The sequence below is a fragment of the Paroedura picta genome, chromosome 13 (assembly GCF_049243985.1).
Source record: "Paroedura picta isolate Pp20150507F chromosome 13, Ppicta_v3.0, whole genome shotgun sequence".
Lineage (NCBI taxonomy): Eukaryota > Metazoa > Chordata > Lepidosauria > Squamata > Gekkonidae > Paroedura > Paroedura picta.
Genome location: NC_135381.1, coordinates 31740734 through 31759277, shown reverse-complemented (window position 1 = coordinate 31759277; position 18544 = coordinate 31740734). Strand labels below are relative to the sequence as shown.

The window sequence follows — 18544 nt, the reverse complement described above, 5'->3', positions numbered from 1 at the left end:
ACTCCAACAGACAGGGTCCTTGCTGTGCATTGGTCAACTGCAGATCTGCTTAGATCTTGCCTCAGACCTCAAACACAATCCTCAGCAGATCCACATAAACAATACAGTTTACCACCTGATCCTGCCCATGTTCTAAAAACACTTGGAAGGCAAGCATCAGCAGGTACCATGGTGACCGTGAGCACCATACTGGAGGCTCCTGATTTAGAAGTTTGTAGTGTCAAAATCCATTGACCCAAACCACTTGGAGTTAAATCTCCATTCATAATTACCCCCTCTCCTCTACCAACTTTTTTCCATTTATAGTTGAATCAACGTGAGGTAGATCTAAATCAATGTGAGATAGCTTTTCATGATTAATTTGGTGATCTCCTTCTAGTGGGTTTGATATTTTACATGCACAGAAGATGCTGACAATCTCTGCCTTCAATATTTTTGCAGTTTGTTGACACCAGGAAGTTCCAGGCACAATTCTTTATAGTGTAAGCTGTGGACATGAATGCGATTTCTCATTTTAATACACTGTTCATACTAATGTAGAACCGTTTCACAACTGTCATTCCATGGATATTGCTGTGACCTTACAATGTATTTTGGTGGAACCCATATAACAATCACAAGGATTCATCAGGATAAAAGTATTAATACAGTGTTTGTACCTTGCTAGTGCTCTGTGGTTTTTGTGGTTCATTCTGTGATTGGTGCAAGCTGTATCCATCAAGATAATATATGATTGTATGGTGACCCTGAGAATTTATGATGATCTGTACTAGAGAACTATGTTTTTGTACCAAGTTGTTGCCACCAAGATAGATGTTCACGATTTTTTTAGTGCAAGCTGTTCCCACAGACATGATATGGGACTCAATGGTAACACTGGGAAGACAACACAAGAGTCCTAGGGTTCCATGAGGATCCATGCTTCAAAACCATGTTTTTGCTCTGTGGGGATACCACAAAGCTACAGATATGTGAATTTTATTTATTATTCTATTTATGGTCCTCCACTCCCACACTGTGGCTCATGGCAGGTAACAACAATAGCTCACCAAAAAATCCCCCTAAAACAATAAAACCCACTCTTGGCAGCAATAAATAAAACTCTTCTGGCTTCAAGAAGGTGTATTAGTAGGTAGCCCAATGACCTGGCTGGCTCACGGATGGCCCAGATCTTAACTGCATTTGCCTCAACCAAAGACCTGGTGGAAGAGCTCTGTTTTACAGGCCTTGTGAAACTGAGAAAGTTTTGTCAGGGCCTTCAGCTATCCCGGGAGCCCATTCCGCCAGGCTGGGGCCAGGACCAAAAAAGGCCCTTTTCCGTGTTGAGGTCAGGCACACTTCCCTCTGGCCAGGAACCCCCCAACAGATTTGCACCCTGTGGGGGGCATAAGGACACAGGCGGTCCTGGAAATATGGTAAACCCAGACCACAGATGGCCTTAAAGATTAACACCAAAATTGGCAGCAAATGCAGCTACCTCAGCACAGGCCAGATATGGGTCCTCCAAGATGTTCCTGATGATCCTAGAAGCTGTATTCTGTACCAGCTGTGATTTCTAGGTCAGGGACAAGGGTAAGCCATGTAGAGCGAGACAGAAGTCCAATCTGGAGGTAACCGTTGCATGGATGACTGTAGCCAAGCAATCTGAGGACAGATAGGGCGCTAGTAGCCTTGCCTGGTGGAGATGGAAAATGCCATGTGGGCTACTTGTGTGACCTGGGCCTTCACTGAAAGGGATGCATCCAGGATCACACCCAGATTTCTGGCCAAGGGCTAGAGGTTAAACTGCACCTCAGCCAGTGTGGGTAGGTGTGCTTCCTGATCTGTTGCCTTCCTGCCCAGCCACAGGTCCTCGGTCTTGGAGGGGTTGAGTTTCAGGCTAATCTGCTGTAATTATCCATCTGCAGCTTCCAGACATCTGGCAAATGAAACCAAGGGAAGTCCAGGCAGCTGTCCATCAAATCATAGAACCAGATGGCATCCATATACTAGTGATAACTCAGCCATTAACTGCAGACCAGCTGTGCCAGAGGTCACATAAAGATGTTGAACAGGATGCAGGAGAGAACTGCTCCCTGCAAAACTCCACAAGGGAGTTGATAGGGATGCAACATCTCCCCCTCCCTCCCACAACCACCCTTTGTGTTCGCTTACAGAGAAAGTAGCTCAACCACTGTAAGGCTGTCCTCAAAATCCCAGCCCTGGCGAGGCGGTGGGCTAATAAATTGTGGTCGACCATGTCAAACACATCCAACAGGGATAACATCATGAGGATAGATGAACTGCTCTTATCCAGCTGGCGCCAGAGATTATCTGTCAAAGCGACCAGCACTGTCTCCACTCCATGGCCAGGACTGAAGCCCAACTGATATGGATCAAGCACTAACATTTCCTCCAAGAATGCCAGGATCTGATCTGCAGCAATCCTTTCAATCACCTTATCCAGAAGCACAAGATACGAGACTGGGTGGTGGCTGGCAAGGTCCATGGGTTCATCGACAGTTTCTTCAGTAGAGGGCAAACCACTGCCTCCTTCAGGCCCTCTGACAATATCCCGCAAAGGGCCTCCTATTCACTGGCTGCTTGTCTGTAGCGGCTGAGATGGACAGGGAGCAAGTGGTCACCCTCACTGATCCCAGCAACTTGTCCACTTTGTTTTCCGAAAGCTGCCTGAATCCATCAAATGTTTTCCCCAAGATAGCCAAGAAGCCTCCAGTTCCATTTCTGCATTAAGTGTGGCAGGTAGGTCCAAGCAGAGTGACACAACTTAATTCACAAAAATAGCTTGTTAGTGCCTCACAGCCTAAGTCCAATTAACAAAAATCTTGGCACCTTTCCTTGAGGGTGATAAGCGACCAAACTACCCGAAATAATTGTGCCAGGTGACAGCTTGTGGCCACAATAGAGGCATCTTAAACTCCCATTTAGCTGCCTTTATGGCATTTCATATGCCTTCATAAGCATGTGATAAGAGGCTCTTGTCACTTTGTCACAAGTCTTCCTCCACACTCGCTGTAGCTGCGTCACATCCCTCTTCCTCTCCCACAGAACAAGACTGAGGCAGGGGCAGAGAGGGCGTTGAGGAGCAATTTGGTCAATGGCTGCCACCAGGCAGAACTGCCAGTCCTCCACCAACAGGAGGCATCAGTTTCCGCAGAGCTTTCAGGAATCCAGTCAGATCCATAAGTCTCTGCAGGCAGGCAAAAATGCACCCGTCACACAAGCAGGCATGGGGTGATACCCTAAGCCAGGCCTTCATGGCATAGCGGTCTGACCACAGGACATCTGTTGCCATCAGATCTACTTCAACTCTGGCACCCAAGATCAAATCAACAGTGCAGCCAGCCTCGTGGGTAGGGCCAATAACAAAGTGGGAGAGCCCCATGTCACCATGGTGCCACCAGGTCTGAACCCGATCTGGAGGTCAGTGAACCGCTGGGGATGTTGAAGTCCCCCAAGATTATAAATGTTGGGTACTGCAATTCTCTGGTCATCGCTGCCTCCAAGAGGCTCGACAGGACAGCAAGAGGAGTGCTAGGCAGTCAGTACACCACCCAGATAGCCAGGCTCTCCACTGTTCCCAACTCTATGCCGACACACTCCACTCCCAAGATATAGGGTACTGGGAGAGCCCTGTAGGAGAAAGTCTCCTGAATAAGGATCACCACCCTCCCACACAAACAGCATGTGGTGAAGGACAGAAAACCTAGGTGGCGCAAGACTTTTCAGGGTGAGTGTTTCGCCCTCTCGCGCCCAGGTTTTGGTTAGGCATGCAAGGTCTACTTCCTGCCTTGCAAACTAACCTGGCGTAATTCAGCTTATGGTTAAGGTAATGATATGTGATTTCATGGTGAGTTGGGGGTGACACAATGCAAAACCCCTGATCCATCATCAGAATCCATACTTCAGAAACATGTTTTTGCTCCATGGTATCACCATGAAGATGTAGATCCATGATTTTTGTGGTGCAAGCTGTGGCCAACGACAGGATATGTGATTTGATGGTGTGTTTAGGTGACCCAATGCCAAAACTATGAGGATCCATGCACTGGAATCACACTATTTATTTGTACTATGATCCTTACATGAAGAAGCAGATCTGTGATTGCTATGCAATCTGTGGCTATTGACATTATAGATCAGGGGTAGTCAAACTGCGGCCCCCCAGATATCCATGGACTACATTTCCCAGGAGCCCCTGCCAGCAAACGCTGGCAGGGGCTCCTGGGAATTGTAGTCCATGGACATCTGGAGGGCCGCAGTTTGACTACCCCTGTTATAGATGATCTGATCTTATCTGAAAGTGACACTGGGATGCCCTTCGTAAAAATCTTGAGGATCTATGAGGAAGCATGTATTTCAATTACATTTTTGTGCCATTGTAGTCCCATGATGTAGTGGATGCATGATTATGGTAATGATGACTATAGACCAGGCTTTCTCAACCAGGGTTTCATGAAACCCTGGAGGTTCTTAATGGCCCTAGAAGGGTATCATGAATGGGTGGGTGTTTTATATATTTATAAAATACATAAATACATTTTCCCTTCCCAGAATGGCCAGTGACAGGCCCGGAGGTGTGGGCATCTACAATGGCCTATTATGCACAGCCACTGAAACGGCGGCATGGAGAACGCAGAGGAGGAAGAAGCGAAGCAAACCGCTTACGCACGGGATGGAACGCAATGGTGGCAAAACCCAGAGTATCCAATTATGCACGCAGCTACTCCGGACCAGCTTCTGGTTGCGCCCTGATCCTGGGAAGCTCCACTTCCTTCCGCATCTCGCTAATGTGGCTTTTTTGACAGCATATGTTGACTCTGTACCCGGTTGCCACCTGCAGCATGCATAATTGGTGATTTTAGCCACCGCCATTCCACCCGGAATGCGGACCTTCCACTCCGTGCATAATGGGCCATAGCGATGCTTCCCAACCATATTCTGCACAACTGCACCACTTTGGAGATTTCTTAAAAACTCAGGAATGTTTCAGGTGTTTCTCAACAATAAAAAAAGCACAGAAGGCAGCTATAGACTAAGATATGGTCTCATATAATGGTGATTTTTTTTGTTTCTATACTAAAATCATTAATTCAATGTAAAATCATATCATTCCCACTTTTACCCCCAGTAACCGAACATGCAGAACAGTTTTGTTTAAGGTTTTGTTTGGTTTTTCTGGAATGGATGAGAATTAATATAAACAAACAAACTCAATTTCCAGAGAAGTGCCTATTGCAGGGAAGGTCACCAACTGTAAAAAGAAGCTTGGCAGGTCACTTTAAGCAGACCAACCTGTTCATTGTTACAAAGTAGATTCTTACCTACGGGAAAGATTTGTCATCCTTTTCAAAGGTGTGCAATAACTTTGCTATTTTCCTGTACAATCTACAAGATCGTCTATTCCAAAAGCACCTGAAGAACCAAGCATTGCAAGATGACTGTTCTTTACTTCAGTCCCTGTTCAGAGGCCTGTTCAAATCACAGGAGCAGGGTCAATGCAAAGCTGGCAACCACAATAAGTGTCCTCGGATGGAGCATCTTTAGAAAAAGATGAGCAAATCATGCTGCTGCTATGGGCTCCTTTCTGTAGGCTAATGTGCAAAACACAGGATCAAGTGAAAGAAACTGGCAGCCACAATAAGATTTGGCAGATTAAAGAGATAATAACTCACACTGCTGCCAAGTTTGCATGTGCTCTGCAAACAGGAGCTGGGGCAATAATAAACAAAAGACAAGAAAACAAAGAATCTGACAAATCTTAAAGGTATCACAACAACAAAACAAGTGCTGCTCACTTCCAACGTCTTCCTGAACTACTAGCCAAGACGCCAACCTGAGACAGAACCAGGCAATCATAGAATCAGAGTTGAAGGGGTTCTCCAGGGTCATCTAGTCCAGGGGTAGTCAACCTGTGGTCCTCCAGATGTCCATGGACTACAATTCCCGTGAGGAGTGGCCTGTCAAGCATTTGCTGGCAGGGGCTCACGGGAATTGTAGTCCATGGACATCTGGAGGTCCACAGGTTGACTACCCCTGACAGTCCACCCCCTGCATAATGCAGGAAATTCACAACTACCTGCCCACCCCCAGTGACCTTAATATCAAGTCCAGATGATGCCCCCCCCCCCCAAAAAAAAGAGTCCCTGGTCACAAAGTGCCCATTGGCATTTCCCTGGGCACGCAAGGAAGGGCTCCAAGAGCCAAGCTCAGACACCTTCCCTTCCGCCCACCCACTTCCCAGCCACAATAAGATCTCTTTCGCTTCGACCACCGCATGCTGCAGCCTGCAGAGTTTGGGGAGAGTTTGACAGCCCGAGAGGAGAAACTAACAAGCCGATCCTGAGCATAGCCACTGAATGCGTGTCAGTTGCAGGGCACGGGGGCGGCCAAAGAAGCGGGCGGGCCCAGGGAGAGCTGCCCATCTGCCTTAAGCGGCTCCAAGTGCTGCAGGGCTCAGGCATGAATTGCACACGAGCAGGAGCCAGCAGCAGCAGCAGCAGCTGGCAACCCCGCGCAGGCCTCCGACCCCCGGCGGAAGGCAGGCTCTTCCCCGGCCCAGCAATCCCCAGGAGAAAGCCAGGCTCCCCACCCTGGCCGCCTCCCCTCCGCGCCTCCTCTCACCAGCTTGGGCTTGTTCTTATTCTCCTCGTCGGGGAGGCGCGCGCTGCCGGCCCGCTTGGGGTTCATCTTGGCCAGCTCTTCCTCGCCGCCACCGGCTCCCTGGTTCTCCATGCCTCTCAGGCCCCCATAGGCGCCGCGCCGATTAAGGCGAAGGGCGGGTCGGTCAAGGGGTGGCCCGGTCGGGCCCCGCCCCGCGAAGGGTGCCCGGCAGGAGCGAGCCGGCAAAGCGCCTCGGTCGCCTCCCTCCCTTCCTTCCCTTCTTTTTCTTTTTGTTTTGGTCACCGCCTCTCCTGACAGGTACAGTCGGCGCGTGAGCTTGCCCGTCTGCGCATGTTCTTCTCCCCCCCCCCTCTTGCTTCCGCGATGGAAATAGGGGAAAGGGCGGGGTGGGGGGGCACGGAAGAGCTTCTGCGCGTGCGTCAGCGAAAGGGAAGGAGGAGGAGGGGGGAGAACTAGCTTCGCACGCTGAAGCCGCAAGAGCGTGATGTTGTCCTTACTAGTTGGGAAAGCCCGGAAGAGGCCAAATGGGACAATAATTAGGACAAGCTGCAATTTTTTTCTTTCTTTTTTTTGTTTTTTTGTTTCAATAGAAGAAAAGCCTGTAGGAAGGCAGTGGCCCGGATGCATGGATTACTAAGAAGGGATAGAAGGAACTGATGAGGAAGAAGAGGCGACAAGGGAAGGAAGGGGAGAGCATCTGCCAAACGGCGCTGTGGAGGAAGCAGGCATGAAAAAAAAATCAGAGTCCATTGGCACCTTTAAGACCAACAAAGATTTATTCAAGGTGTGAGCTTTCGAGTGCAAGCGCTCTTCATCAGACTATGATCTTCTTACATGACAGGGAATATATAGCAAAAATCAGTTCTGTTACATCTGTGTCACAACCAGATACAGATACAGATACAGAAAAAAAAAAGTTTGAGTCCAAGGGCACCTCTAAGACCAGCAAAGTGTTGTTCAAGGTCTAAGCTTTCGTGTGCAAGTGTGCTTCTTCGGACGATGAAATGGAAATCACCAGATTACCAATATAAGGAAACAGGAAATTAGCTGTAAACAGCATCATGAAAATATCCAACAGATATTATGCACTGTAAGCACTATGAAGATGTTTGGCAGATGCAAGAGACTCGCTGGAATAACAAGCTGAGTTTATAAGGTTATCGGTTCAGCTCCAGTTCAAAAGACGTAGTAGAAGGGATGGAAACGTCAGGACTTGTGATTAAGGGCAAGTGCAAATGTATTCCCAGGTGTAGAGCAGAGCAACTGAAACTGACTAGCCCCATCCAACTCTACCCAAGCAGGGATGCATATCCTCAAGTGACAGGCAATGCTGAGTTAAGTCAACTGTCCTAACAGAGAATATGTACAAAATACTTTGAATAAATATGCATATTATTACCTGCTGTCTTTATTTGTTAGTATGGGCTGCTGTTATTGTTTTCACAACTTTTTCTTTTTGACATGTGCCGCATCTAGCAAATGCCATCTGTCAGCCAAGGACCAAGTAAGATCGAAATGTTCAGTCTAATTCCCTCATCAACCTGCCTCTCCTCTACACAACATGAAAGTATTCAGTGTGCAAATAAGCATTTTTCTATCCTTTTGAAATTATTTTTGACTAACTTTAAGAACACATCCAACAACAGACAATGGGGTACAAATTGGGAGTGTTTTTTTGAAATTTTATTATGTATTTTGAAAGTTATATACACCACATTCCTCTGGTAGCCTGTGCCTTATGCTTTTAACTCCAGGCTGAAATTCAATAAGCAGAACATCTCATCAGTGCCTTTCCTGGAAGTAGGGAGTTCTACCAGTTAAATTACTACCCGTCACCAAAGGCCCTGCAAAAGAAAAAGAAGGTAACTAAGCCACACTACCTTTATTTATATAATTATTATATTTTAATTTTTTTTCAGCCCAAACTAGTTTCCAAATTGACTTACAATAAATTTAAACAATATTTCATGTACGTGTTCTTTGGGGATTTAATTCTTAGCCTAGAGGATCTAGGCACAACCGGCTGACCCGCTTCCTGTTCTTCCTTGAATGCTCTCATGGATAGCACGGTTGTATATAATTGTGACAGACTGCTCCTTCTGCATTACATGATCTTTTTGCCCCGTTTGCTTTCAGGGTTTTGATTTGCTAGTTCACCCTGTGTGTATTTGTCCAATTTGAATCGGAGTTATACCTTTCTAAGTTCCCTGAAGCCAATGGGTTTAAAAGGGTTAACTGCTCACGACTGCATTTCGCTTGGGAGCCAACTTGGTGAAGTGCTTAGGAGCGCCAACTTCTAATCTGGTGAGCTGGGTTTGACTCTCCACTCCCCCCCCCCATGCAGCCAGCTAGGTGACCTTGGGCTCATCACAGCACTGATAGAGTTGTTCTGACTGAGCAGTAATATCAGGGCTCTCTCAGCCTCACCTACCTCATGGGGCATCTGTTGTGGGGAGAAGAAAGGAAAGGCGATTGTAAGCTGCTTTGAGACTCTTGATAGAGCTGTTCTGACCGAGCAGTAATATCAAGGCTCTCTCACCCTCACTTAACCTCAAAGGGTGTCTGTTGTGAGGAGAGGAAAAGGAAGGTGATTGTAAGCCACTATGAGATTCCTTCTAGTAGATAAAAGTGGCATGTAAGAACCAACTCTTCTTCTAAACAGAATTACACTCATCTAAGCCAACTTGACTTCAGTGTTTTTGGTGTTGAAAACTATGATCAAGTCACAGTTCATTTATGGTGACCTCATTGAGTTTTCAAGGCAAGAGAAGTGGCTTACCTTTGCCCTCTAAGTAACCATGAACTTTCTTGGTGGTTTCCCATCCAACCTAGTGCCAACCCTAATTAGCTCCCAATGTCTGATAAGATCAGGCTATTTTAGCCAACCATGTTTTTAGAAAGGTGTAACTCTGCTTAGGACATCTGCTTAGGACTGTAGGTCAGTTAATTTTTAAGGCACCACAAGACTTCTGATTGTTTTAATGTACTTTGTGTAGGAACTTGACTGTGGGATTTTCACAGCTCTATTCAGTATGGGTGGTCCATAATGATCTACAGGAGCATATATGCATCTTGCCCAGAAGTTTGAGCTATGTAAAATCCTAACTGTTCTTCAATCATCGGAATATAATTTAGAATACATCTATTAATATATTAATATATCTATGCCCCCAGAAGAGCTCTACGCTCCACCACCTCCAACTGGCTGTGGATCCCTGGCCCTAAAGAGGCATGTCGGACCTCAACAAGGGCCAGGGCCTTTTCAGTCCTGGCCCCCACCTGGTGGAATGAGCTCCCCAAAGAGATCAGGGCCCTGCCGGAACTTCCACAATTCTGCAGGGCCTGCAAAAAGGAGCTCTTCCACCAGGCATTTGCTTGAGGCCAACTGACTCATAACAAGGGAGTGTCAAAGTTATTGTTGTCGAAATACTATTGTAGTTCTAGTTGGTATGTTATTGTTGTTATATTGTTATATTGATACTTATACTGTTCCATGTAAATGTTCCAAAATGTTTTCTGTAAACTGCCCAGAGCCGTAGGGAAGGGCAGTATAAAAATCTAAATAAATATTAACATTGCAAGTACCCACTAATATCTGCAAATCAAGCACTTTGCTGCAATCTGTTTCCTCTGGTGGTGGAAAGTGCTAAGTCACAGCCAAATTATGTCAACCTAAGGGGTTTTCAAGGCAAGAGAGGTTCAGAGGTGGTTTGCCATTACCTACCTCCACATCACAACCTTGGTATTCCGTGCTGGTCTCCCATCCAAATACTAGTCACAGCTAACCAATGCTTAGCCTCTGAGATCTGGTGAGATCAGGCTAGCCTCATTCTAACTAATATGCTATCTGGCTGTGGTTACTCATGGATGAGAAAAAGGCATTCTGCACATGCCTCATGCATCTTACAAGGAGAGGTGCAGCAGTGAGAATAGATTCCAGAGGGCAATGCTTTGATGAGCTGTAAAGGTCTCACAAACCATGCAGTTTGTGCTTCAAGAGAAAGACTTGTGATTGTTAGTGGGGAAAAACAATGATTCTCCAGAGAAATTTACAGCCTAGAGGAGGGACAGCATGTGGCAGATAATTGGAATGGGGAAATCAGCAGCAAGTCTTGGGAAGTGAACCAGATAACATCTAAAAATGTTTGGATTAAAACCTCGAGGTTCAGAAGCAACTCCCTGGATTTCAACAGAATTCAAATCACCCAGGGATATATGTATGCATGTATGTATAAATTGATCTCCTAAACAAACATGAATATAAAATATTGCTGAACGATTAAAATATAACCTACACTACACTGAACACTTCATGCTTGTATGTCTAGTCAACATCCCTTTGCTGCTTCCCAGGAGGATAACTAATGACAGAAATAACCCACACCCAAGCACACAGAATCAATTTATCACATCAGGGCCCAAAGCAATCCCACCAACATCTACCAGTTGTGCAATGATGTCCTGCCACCAACCACCATCACTCAAATGGCACACCCCACAGTTGTCAACTTGTGAGAGGCAATGCTAAGAAGAGTTGGTTCTATATGCCGTTTTTCTCAATCTGAAGGAGTCTCAAAGCAGCTTACATTCGCCTTCCCTTTCCTCTCCCCACAACAGACACCCTGTGAGGTAGGTGAGGATGAGAGAGCCCTGAGTTTACTGCTTGTTCGGAACAGCTCTATCAGTGCTGTGATGAGCCCAAGTTCACCCATATGGAGGAGTAAGGAATCAAACCCATCTTGCCAGACTAGAAGCTGCTGTTCCTAACCACTACATCAAGCTTGCTCTCCCATTTAATGCAGCTAGTAATTTTCAGAGTGGACTGATGTAACTTCTAGGTTTTCCCTGGAAGTGCCATCACACTGGCACCTGATGATGATTTTTCTTTACAAGAGTAGCAACAGGAAATGAGATCTGAGAGCAACTGGAAAACGTGTGCAGAAACCTCAATGCTAATGTACTCCTGGGAGTCCTGCAGATGCGTGTAAAGTCCCTGCTTGTAGTCAAGATCTCTTTTTCCGAAGACATATAGGCCAGAAATGACTGCTGTAGCGATAGCATTCTCAGACTTCCATGCTAATGCATCCTGTAATGCAGTGATACAGCGTCTGGTTATGTGGCCATAAATGTATTAGTTATTTAAATCAGGGCCACTGAAACAACTAGCAAATTAAAAAACATATCAAGACTATTAAACCCAAACAAAAACACAATAAAAACCATTAATACCAAGCTAAAATATTCATACAAAAACAGAAAAACAATTAAAACAGAAATGGGCAGAAATGCAGGATCACTGAGGAAATGCCAATCAAACCTCAAAAGTCTTCAGAAGATAGTAACAAAACAAGACCAATAAGTTTCTCTGGAGATAGAAGATTTTGGAGCCATGACCAAGAAGGCCCTCTTGTAGACTTCAACTTGCCTTATTTCAGAAGGATTTTAGGAGGACCTTAGAAGCAGGGTCTTAGAAAGTTATTATTGCTATTGGGTAGATTCATAAGGCACATCACGATGATGCCATTCCGGTGCCAGGATTCTCTTTCTGCCAGAGTGAGAGTGGGCAATTGTAGGAGAGAGAAACTCCTTCACCAGTTACATGGCCATGTTAGTGGGGATGTTACAGAAACTCTGGTTCAAAACAAAACCCAAATAAAACACTCATCAGTTCTCTCAGCATGGGTGTGCAAAACTGTCAACAGTTCTTAGATGGGCAAGACATTAAACTCAGTGAAGGATGAAACAATGCAACAGGAAGTCATACAGGTACAGCTAAAATAATTAACATCTTTAAGGGTGGAACTGTCATTTTCTTATTATAGGTGCTAATACCTTGCATATAGCACCATTTATAGAGGTTTTCAGGGTACCTTTATTGGCATAAAATTTCAAAGCATAAAATGAAAATTTCAAACAGTTCCAGATGTAAAATCCATCGTAAAAAGATTTTCATTTAAAATTGCCAGCAAAAACTTTGCTACTTTTATAATTGTTGTTGAGTCCCTCACATTTAGTACCATTTTAATCCAGTGTTTCTCATTAGTTATAGAGGTTAATTGTTTCAGCTAAATCTCTGTAATTCCCTATTGTATTTGCATATTTAATTTCATTCAGGGTATATTTTTACCTTTTCAACATCTAAGAACAAGTGGAGTATCTCCCATGCACTCTGCATGAACTGATTCATCTTGGGCCAGATCGTGATTTAAGCAGACTTCTTTTGTAATATTCCCCACTCCCACACCCGTTTATGTCAAATTAGTCTGATGGATCCTCATTTATCTCATGAAGTGAGCTCTCAATAAAAATATATGGATTACTAACTTTTGTTTGTTGTTTTAAGATGCCCTTGGACTCCTAATTTAGTGTAAGAATAACTGAAATATGTGGGTGTTGGTTAGGATCAGAAAAGTGGTTTATCTTTTTCAGCATCCTGTATCACACGGTAACCAACCATGGCTTTGGAGCACTAACGGAAGGGCATAGAGGCTGAGGCCCTCCCCTGATGTTGTTTGAGATATTGTATTGCCTCTGAATGTGGAGGTTCCATAGGCATGTGCATATTCGGCTCGGAAACACCCGAATCGGCCGAATCGGGGCCATTTTGGGCGTTTCTGAGCCTAAAACGGTCCAAAACGGACCGTCCTCCATCATTAAAAGGCCGAATCCATGAGATTCGGCCAAATCAATTCAGAATAGATTTGATTTGGATCGATTAGCCAGCAGTTTGCAGCCTCGTGGCAGCTGCAGCGTCCTAGCTGGCTTTTTTTTTCTTTTTTTTCGGCGTCTAAAATGGCCACCGGGGGGAGGGGGTGTAAGTTGCACCCCTGAAACATCTTGGGAGCTCAGGGAGGGTCTTCCCTGACTCCCCTGCAAGTTTCAAGAAGATTGGACCAAGGGGTCCAATCCTAGGGGCTCCCAAAGAGGGCACCCCATCCGCTCCTTTGGATAGAATGGAGGTTCGGAAATCTATGGGAAAAGGTCTTTGGGAGCCTCTAGGATGGGACCCCCTGCTGCAATCTTCCTGAAACTTGCTGGGGACTCAGGCATGACCCTCCCTGAGTTTCCCTGCAAGTTTCAAGAGTATTGGACCAAGGGATCCCATACTAGGGGCTCCCAAAGAGGGAATTGTGGGACCCTCTTTGGGAGCAGGACCCCCTGGTGCAATCTTCCTGAAACTTTCAGGGGACTCAAGGATGGCCCTCCCTGAGCTCCCCTGCAAGTTTCAAGAAGATTGGATCAAGGGGATGGCTCCCAAAGAGGCTAACACCATTCCCCATAGACTTTAAAGGTGGGAAAAAATAATTTCAGCAGGTTAATTGCCTTAAAGGTAATTACCAGAACCTTTAGCCTGCTCCAGAATTCATCTGGCAGCCACTGTAGTTGATGGAGAATGGGCCAAATGTGGGACATCCATGGTGTTTCTGTGAGGACCCTGGCCACTGCATTTTGGACCAGCTGTAGTTTCCAGATCAAGGCTAAGGGCAAGCCTGTGTATAGCGAGTTACAGAAGTCCAGTCTAGAGGTGACTGTCACGTGGATCACTGTAGATAGGTGTTCCAGGGCCAGGTAGGGCACTAGTAGTTCAGCTTGGTGGAGATAGTAAAACGCCTTCGTGACATGGGCTTCCATTGTGAGGGAAGCATCCAGGATCACACCCAGAATCCTGGTGGAGTGCGTGTTGAGAGCTGCACACCATCCAGGATGGGTAGGCGTGTTTCCTCACATGGACCCTTCCTACCCAGCCACAGGTTCTCCATCTTTGAAGGATTGAGCTTCAGATGACTCTGCTTGAGCCATCTCGTCACTGCTTCCAGGCAGCTGGCTAATGTTTTAGCCTTATTTTACTGTTCACTTCCCCTCATTTATCACTAGTTTGAACCTCAACTTCTTTGCTCAGAGAGTTCGGCCAGCCAGATGTATAGCAAACTTAAGAGTTCTACTGTGTGCAACAATAGCTACTACCACTGCTATTTATAGCTGTAAACTGTGGTTGCTAACACTCCTAATTTTAATACTAGGTAATGGGACTGGCAACATACCAGTCTTGTTACAACAGTCATAAAGCTGTAGTACTTAATGTTCATTTTTATTAACTATGCAGTGCATAAAATGAAGGGTCTTTCCCCCCTCTTTTTTACTGCAGCAATCTACTAAAAGGTTGCCAGCTAATTCTGTTGATTAACAGAGTCCCCTTGAGTTTTTGCAGGGACAGCAAACAACTCTGCCACCAATTTCTGTCTTAACGCTTCTCTGAGCTGACAGTTATGCACACCTCAAGTATCTGTGGCATAATATTTTAAGCTGCCGCCCCTCAATTCTTATGCAGTTAGATTGTCCCCAGGTACAACCATGATGTTAAGTTTTCTCCAAAGATACTCGTTCCGTGTATGAAACAAAGCCAAGCCAAGCCCACAGCCCTTGATTGTCCTCCAAATAATCTCATCATAACTAAGATTCCAAACACAAGGCATGTATATTTTGTTGGATCGGATTGTCACAACGTGGGGAGGGGGGGCTGACAAGGCTTGATCTCTAACAGTTTGAAGGAAAGATTTAACCAATAAAGTTGAGTTTGCTCATCTGCTTTACCTAGCCAAAGAATGGGACCCAAATGTTGTCAGATAAGGGGGGGGGGGGGGGAAAGTTGGCTGAAGAGAACTGGTTAGGGTTGCCAGGTTCCCCTTTGCCACCAGCAAGTGATGGGGAGGTACAGGTTGCCGTATCCAGGCTGGGGAATTCCTGAAGATTTAGCGATGGAGCCTGGGGAAGACATGGACCTCAGCAGAGTACAAGGCCATAGAGTTAACCATCCAAAGACTCCATTTTCTCCAGAGGAACTGATCTCTCTAGTCTGGAGATGGGTACAATTCTGGGGGATCCACACATTCCAGCTGGATGCTGGCATCCCTAGATCTGGCGCAGTGGCGGTAAGCAACTTGGGGACCCCACAGAAGGGGCAACGCGACCCCAAATGGGGTTGTGACCCCAAGGTTGAGAACCACTGTTCTAGAGCTTCCATTCTCAGCAGGGGCCATATGACTTCCTAGGACGCCCACCATATTCAAAGAATGTGATGGGAGCCCAAATTGTGTATAGGGGGCCCTGGTAAATGATCCAATGACATACCCTTTTTGCCATGCATGACATCATTAATTGATAGAAAGTTCCACACTCATCAAGGGAAAGAAAAATAAATCATGTAACCCAATCCTTTGTGTGTGCTTGAATTAATGCATTCAAGAAAAAAAAATAAACACACATGCTTGTTTTGGTCAAATGTTCTAGAAATTTATCTTGTGCATATATAAGGTCAGGTATATTGTGTATTGTTAGTTCATTCTGAGCTTAGGTCTTTTTTTAGACGTGGATCAAAAGTGATCTGCTGAATAAATTTCCAACACGGGAGGGAAAGTCCAAAGATTTTTTTAGTGGCTTTCCCTCAACATATTTGGTTGAGTGCAGATTTAGCAAAGCTGTTTGACAAGGGAGATAATTGATATCACAACCTCTGACTCTGTCATTGTCTAATTTGGAGCCTGATATCATGAAACTTGCAGAAAAGCACCAAGCATTAGGCCTAATAGATGTCTGAACTTTAATTTCATACAGTCTTTTAAGAAGTTTATCCAGTATGTCAGAACGTTCAAGTTTTCTTGGTGTTCAATAATAAATTTTCTGTTTGCCTTGTTTAACAGGAGGCCCTGGAACCGGAGAGCAGCTCCTAAAAGGGCCACGGTCAAATCAAGCTTGAGAATTGCTGTTTTAGAGCTTTCACCTGGAACTATTTTTGCCATGTTGAGGTGAGAGAGGTTGGAATGATGTTCTCATGAATTTCATTGTCACATCATCCACACATGCCTTTTGACATTGACTTGGCAGTTAGTAGGCCAGAAAATAGGGTTGCCAACTCTTGGGGAATACCTGCAGATTTTTGGAGGTGGAGTTTGCAGAGAGCAAAATTTGTGGAGGGCAAGGATATCAGCATGATGCCATGACATGGAGCCCAATCTCCGAGCCAGCCATTTTCTGCAAAGGGACTGATATCTATAGTCTGAATTTTGGATCTAAAAGCAGGAGATCTCAAGGCCACACTTGGAGGTTGGTAACCCTTCCCAGAAAGTATCCTTCAGTGAAATGGATTGGCCCTGCTGTAACCGGTTGCTGATTGTTCCTCTAGGCTAGCGATCCCCAACCTGTGGGTTGCAGACCACATGTGGTCCTTCAACTAATTGGAGGTGGGCCCCGAAGGACACCTTCTCCCCCCCCGGCCCTTTACTTCATCCCCCCCGGCCATTTACAACACACTTCGGGTGTCATTGTCTCCCATCACTCCCAGATGGGACTATCTTGTTGCAGAGAAACAAGCTCAGGGTTCCCATTGATTTATCATTGTCATGAGTTAAAATTTCCATGAAAATAAAATGTTCCTTATGTTCATTGTTGTGGCGTGTTTATATCTTATTTTGAAGGGATGTTTAAACATTACCATAGCGATCAGAGAGCGCTAGGGCAGTGGTTGAGAGTAGAGGAGTAAACTACCCCCCCCATCGGGCCTCAGTAAAAGGCGTTGAGTGGTCCCTGGTAAGTGGTCCCCAGCGTTGAGTGGTCCCTGGTGATAAAAAGGTTGGGGACCGCTGTCTAGGCAACATAAAATTCAAGTTTGGCCCTCAAAAACTTGTTGGGATTCAGGCCGCAAGCACACGCCAAAAAGCACCTTAATCCATGGAAACTAAACATTATAGTGATATCCCTCCACAAACCAAACTTTACAGAGAAATGTTCTGTTTAGCATGTATGGGCTTGATTTAAATCAGGTCTGCAATACATAGCACTTCAGCCTTCACCCTCTGTGCCATTTTCCTGACCTGAAATGCCCTTAGAGAACTGCTGTTTTTCCCATGGCATGATGGGAAAAGCTGAACACTCTCCCTACCTGCCATGGTTACAGGCAGAGTTGGCCCATGTATGCCTGTGAGACCGTGAACCTAAAACATCATGTATTAAATGTATGAATAGGTGGTGCAATACAAAGCAATACATTTTTCATAGTCCCCTTCCAAAGTTCAAGGCAGTAGCAATCTCTATAATGTTGATTTTCTATGGGAGAAATGTGTTCCTAATATTTTGTTCAGCAATCAATGTACAAGTTGAACGAGCATTACAGAAGTACAGAGAAAAGTGGATGAGTGTTTTCCTGAATGATACTAGTCCAGTTCCTCCATGTATTCTATGCTTTATTACAGTTTCAGGATAACACAATCTGGAGCAAGTCCAAACCATGCTTTCCCAAAAGCACCACGGACTGTCTCTAAACAAGATATTGGGTCAGACTCATGCAGGCCTTGCTATATTTTATTTGTGTCCATATATTCTGAACAAAACCATATACAAAAGCCTATACATCGAGGCCAGTATACATTAAGAACTGCCTATTTCCATAGGACCTGCTCAACCATTCCAGTTGTCTTCAGAGGCCCTGTTTCAGATGCTTTCACAATCTGAGACTAAACAAGTAGCAACCCAAGAAAGGGCCTTCTAGGTTGTGGCAATGATATTTGGGAACTCTCCTCCAAGAGATGCATCTGTCTCCCCCTATCCTTGTCTTTCATTGTATCTGAACACTTTTTTTGTTTTCCTACTCCTCAAGAACTGAGGACCAGGAGGAAAATGACCTCCACACAAGTGGCACTCTAAGTATTTCCCCTAGTCTCTGTGGTAAAAACCATAGAGAATATGTAACCTAGGCCCATTCCACATGGCGGCAGCCACACCAGGCCACAGCTTTTATATTGCGGCAGAGCAGCATGGTTCACCACTTCCTGTGTGGGACACATTTTGCGAGTGGACCTGATCCACCCCAGATTACGGCATCCCGATGGACAAAGCAGGGGTGGAATGGATCCACTGTGCCAGGGGG

General features: G+C 45.4%; 1 protein-coding gene and 1 long non-coding RNA gene across 6 annotated transcripts in view; one reads left to right on the top strand and one right to left on the bottom strand.

The window, feature by feature from the left end:
• The window catches only part of DIAPH2 (diaphanous related formin 2), a 420337-nt gene extending 413578 nt beyond the window's left edge, over nucleotides 1-6759 (bottom strand). For 4 of the 5 annotated variants that reach the window (XR_013226383.1, XM_077309067.1, XM_077309071.1 and 1 more), the window contains exon 1: nucleotides 6625-6759. Coding sequence is in view for 4 of the 5 variants with exons in the window: in XM_077309067.1 (XP_077165182.1) it covers nucleotides 6625-6735 (111 nt within the window). In the remaining variant the exon portion in view is untranslated. The remainder of the gene's footprint in view (nucleotides 1-6624) is intronic. The other variant, XM_077309070.1, reaches the window with a different exon arrangement.
• A 40-nt stretch (nucleotides 6760-6799) lies between these two features.
• On the top strand, nucleotides 6800-16917 carry LOC143823119 (uncharacterized). Its single transcript, XR_013226384.1, has 3 exons — nucleotides 6800-6921; nucleotides 7215-8486; nucleotides 16323-16917. It is a non-coding gene; the product is annotated as an uncharacterized LOC143823119 (long non-coding RNA).
• The last annotated feature ends 1627 nt before the right edge of the window (nucleotides 16918-18544 follow it).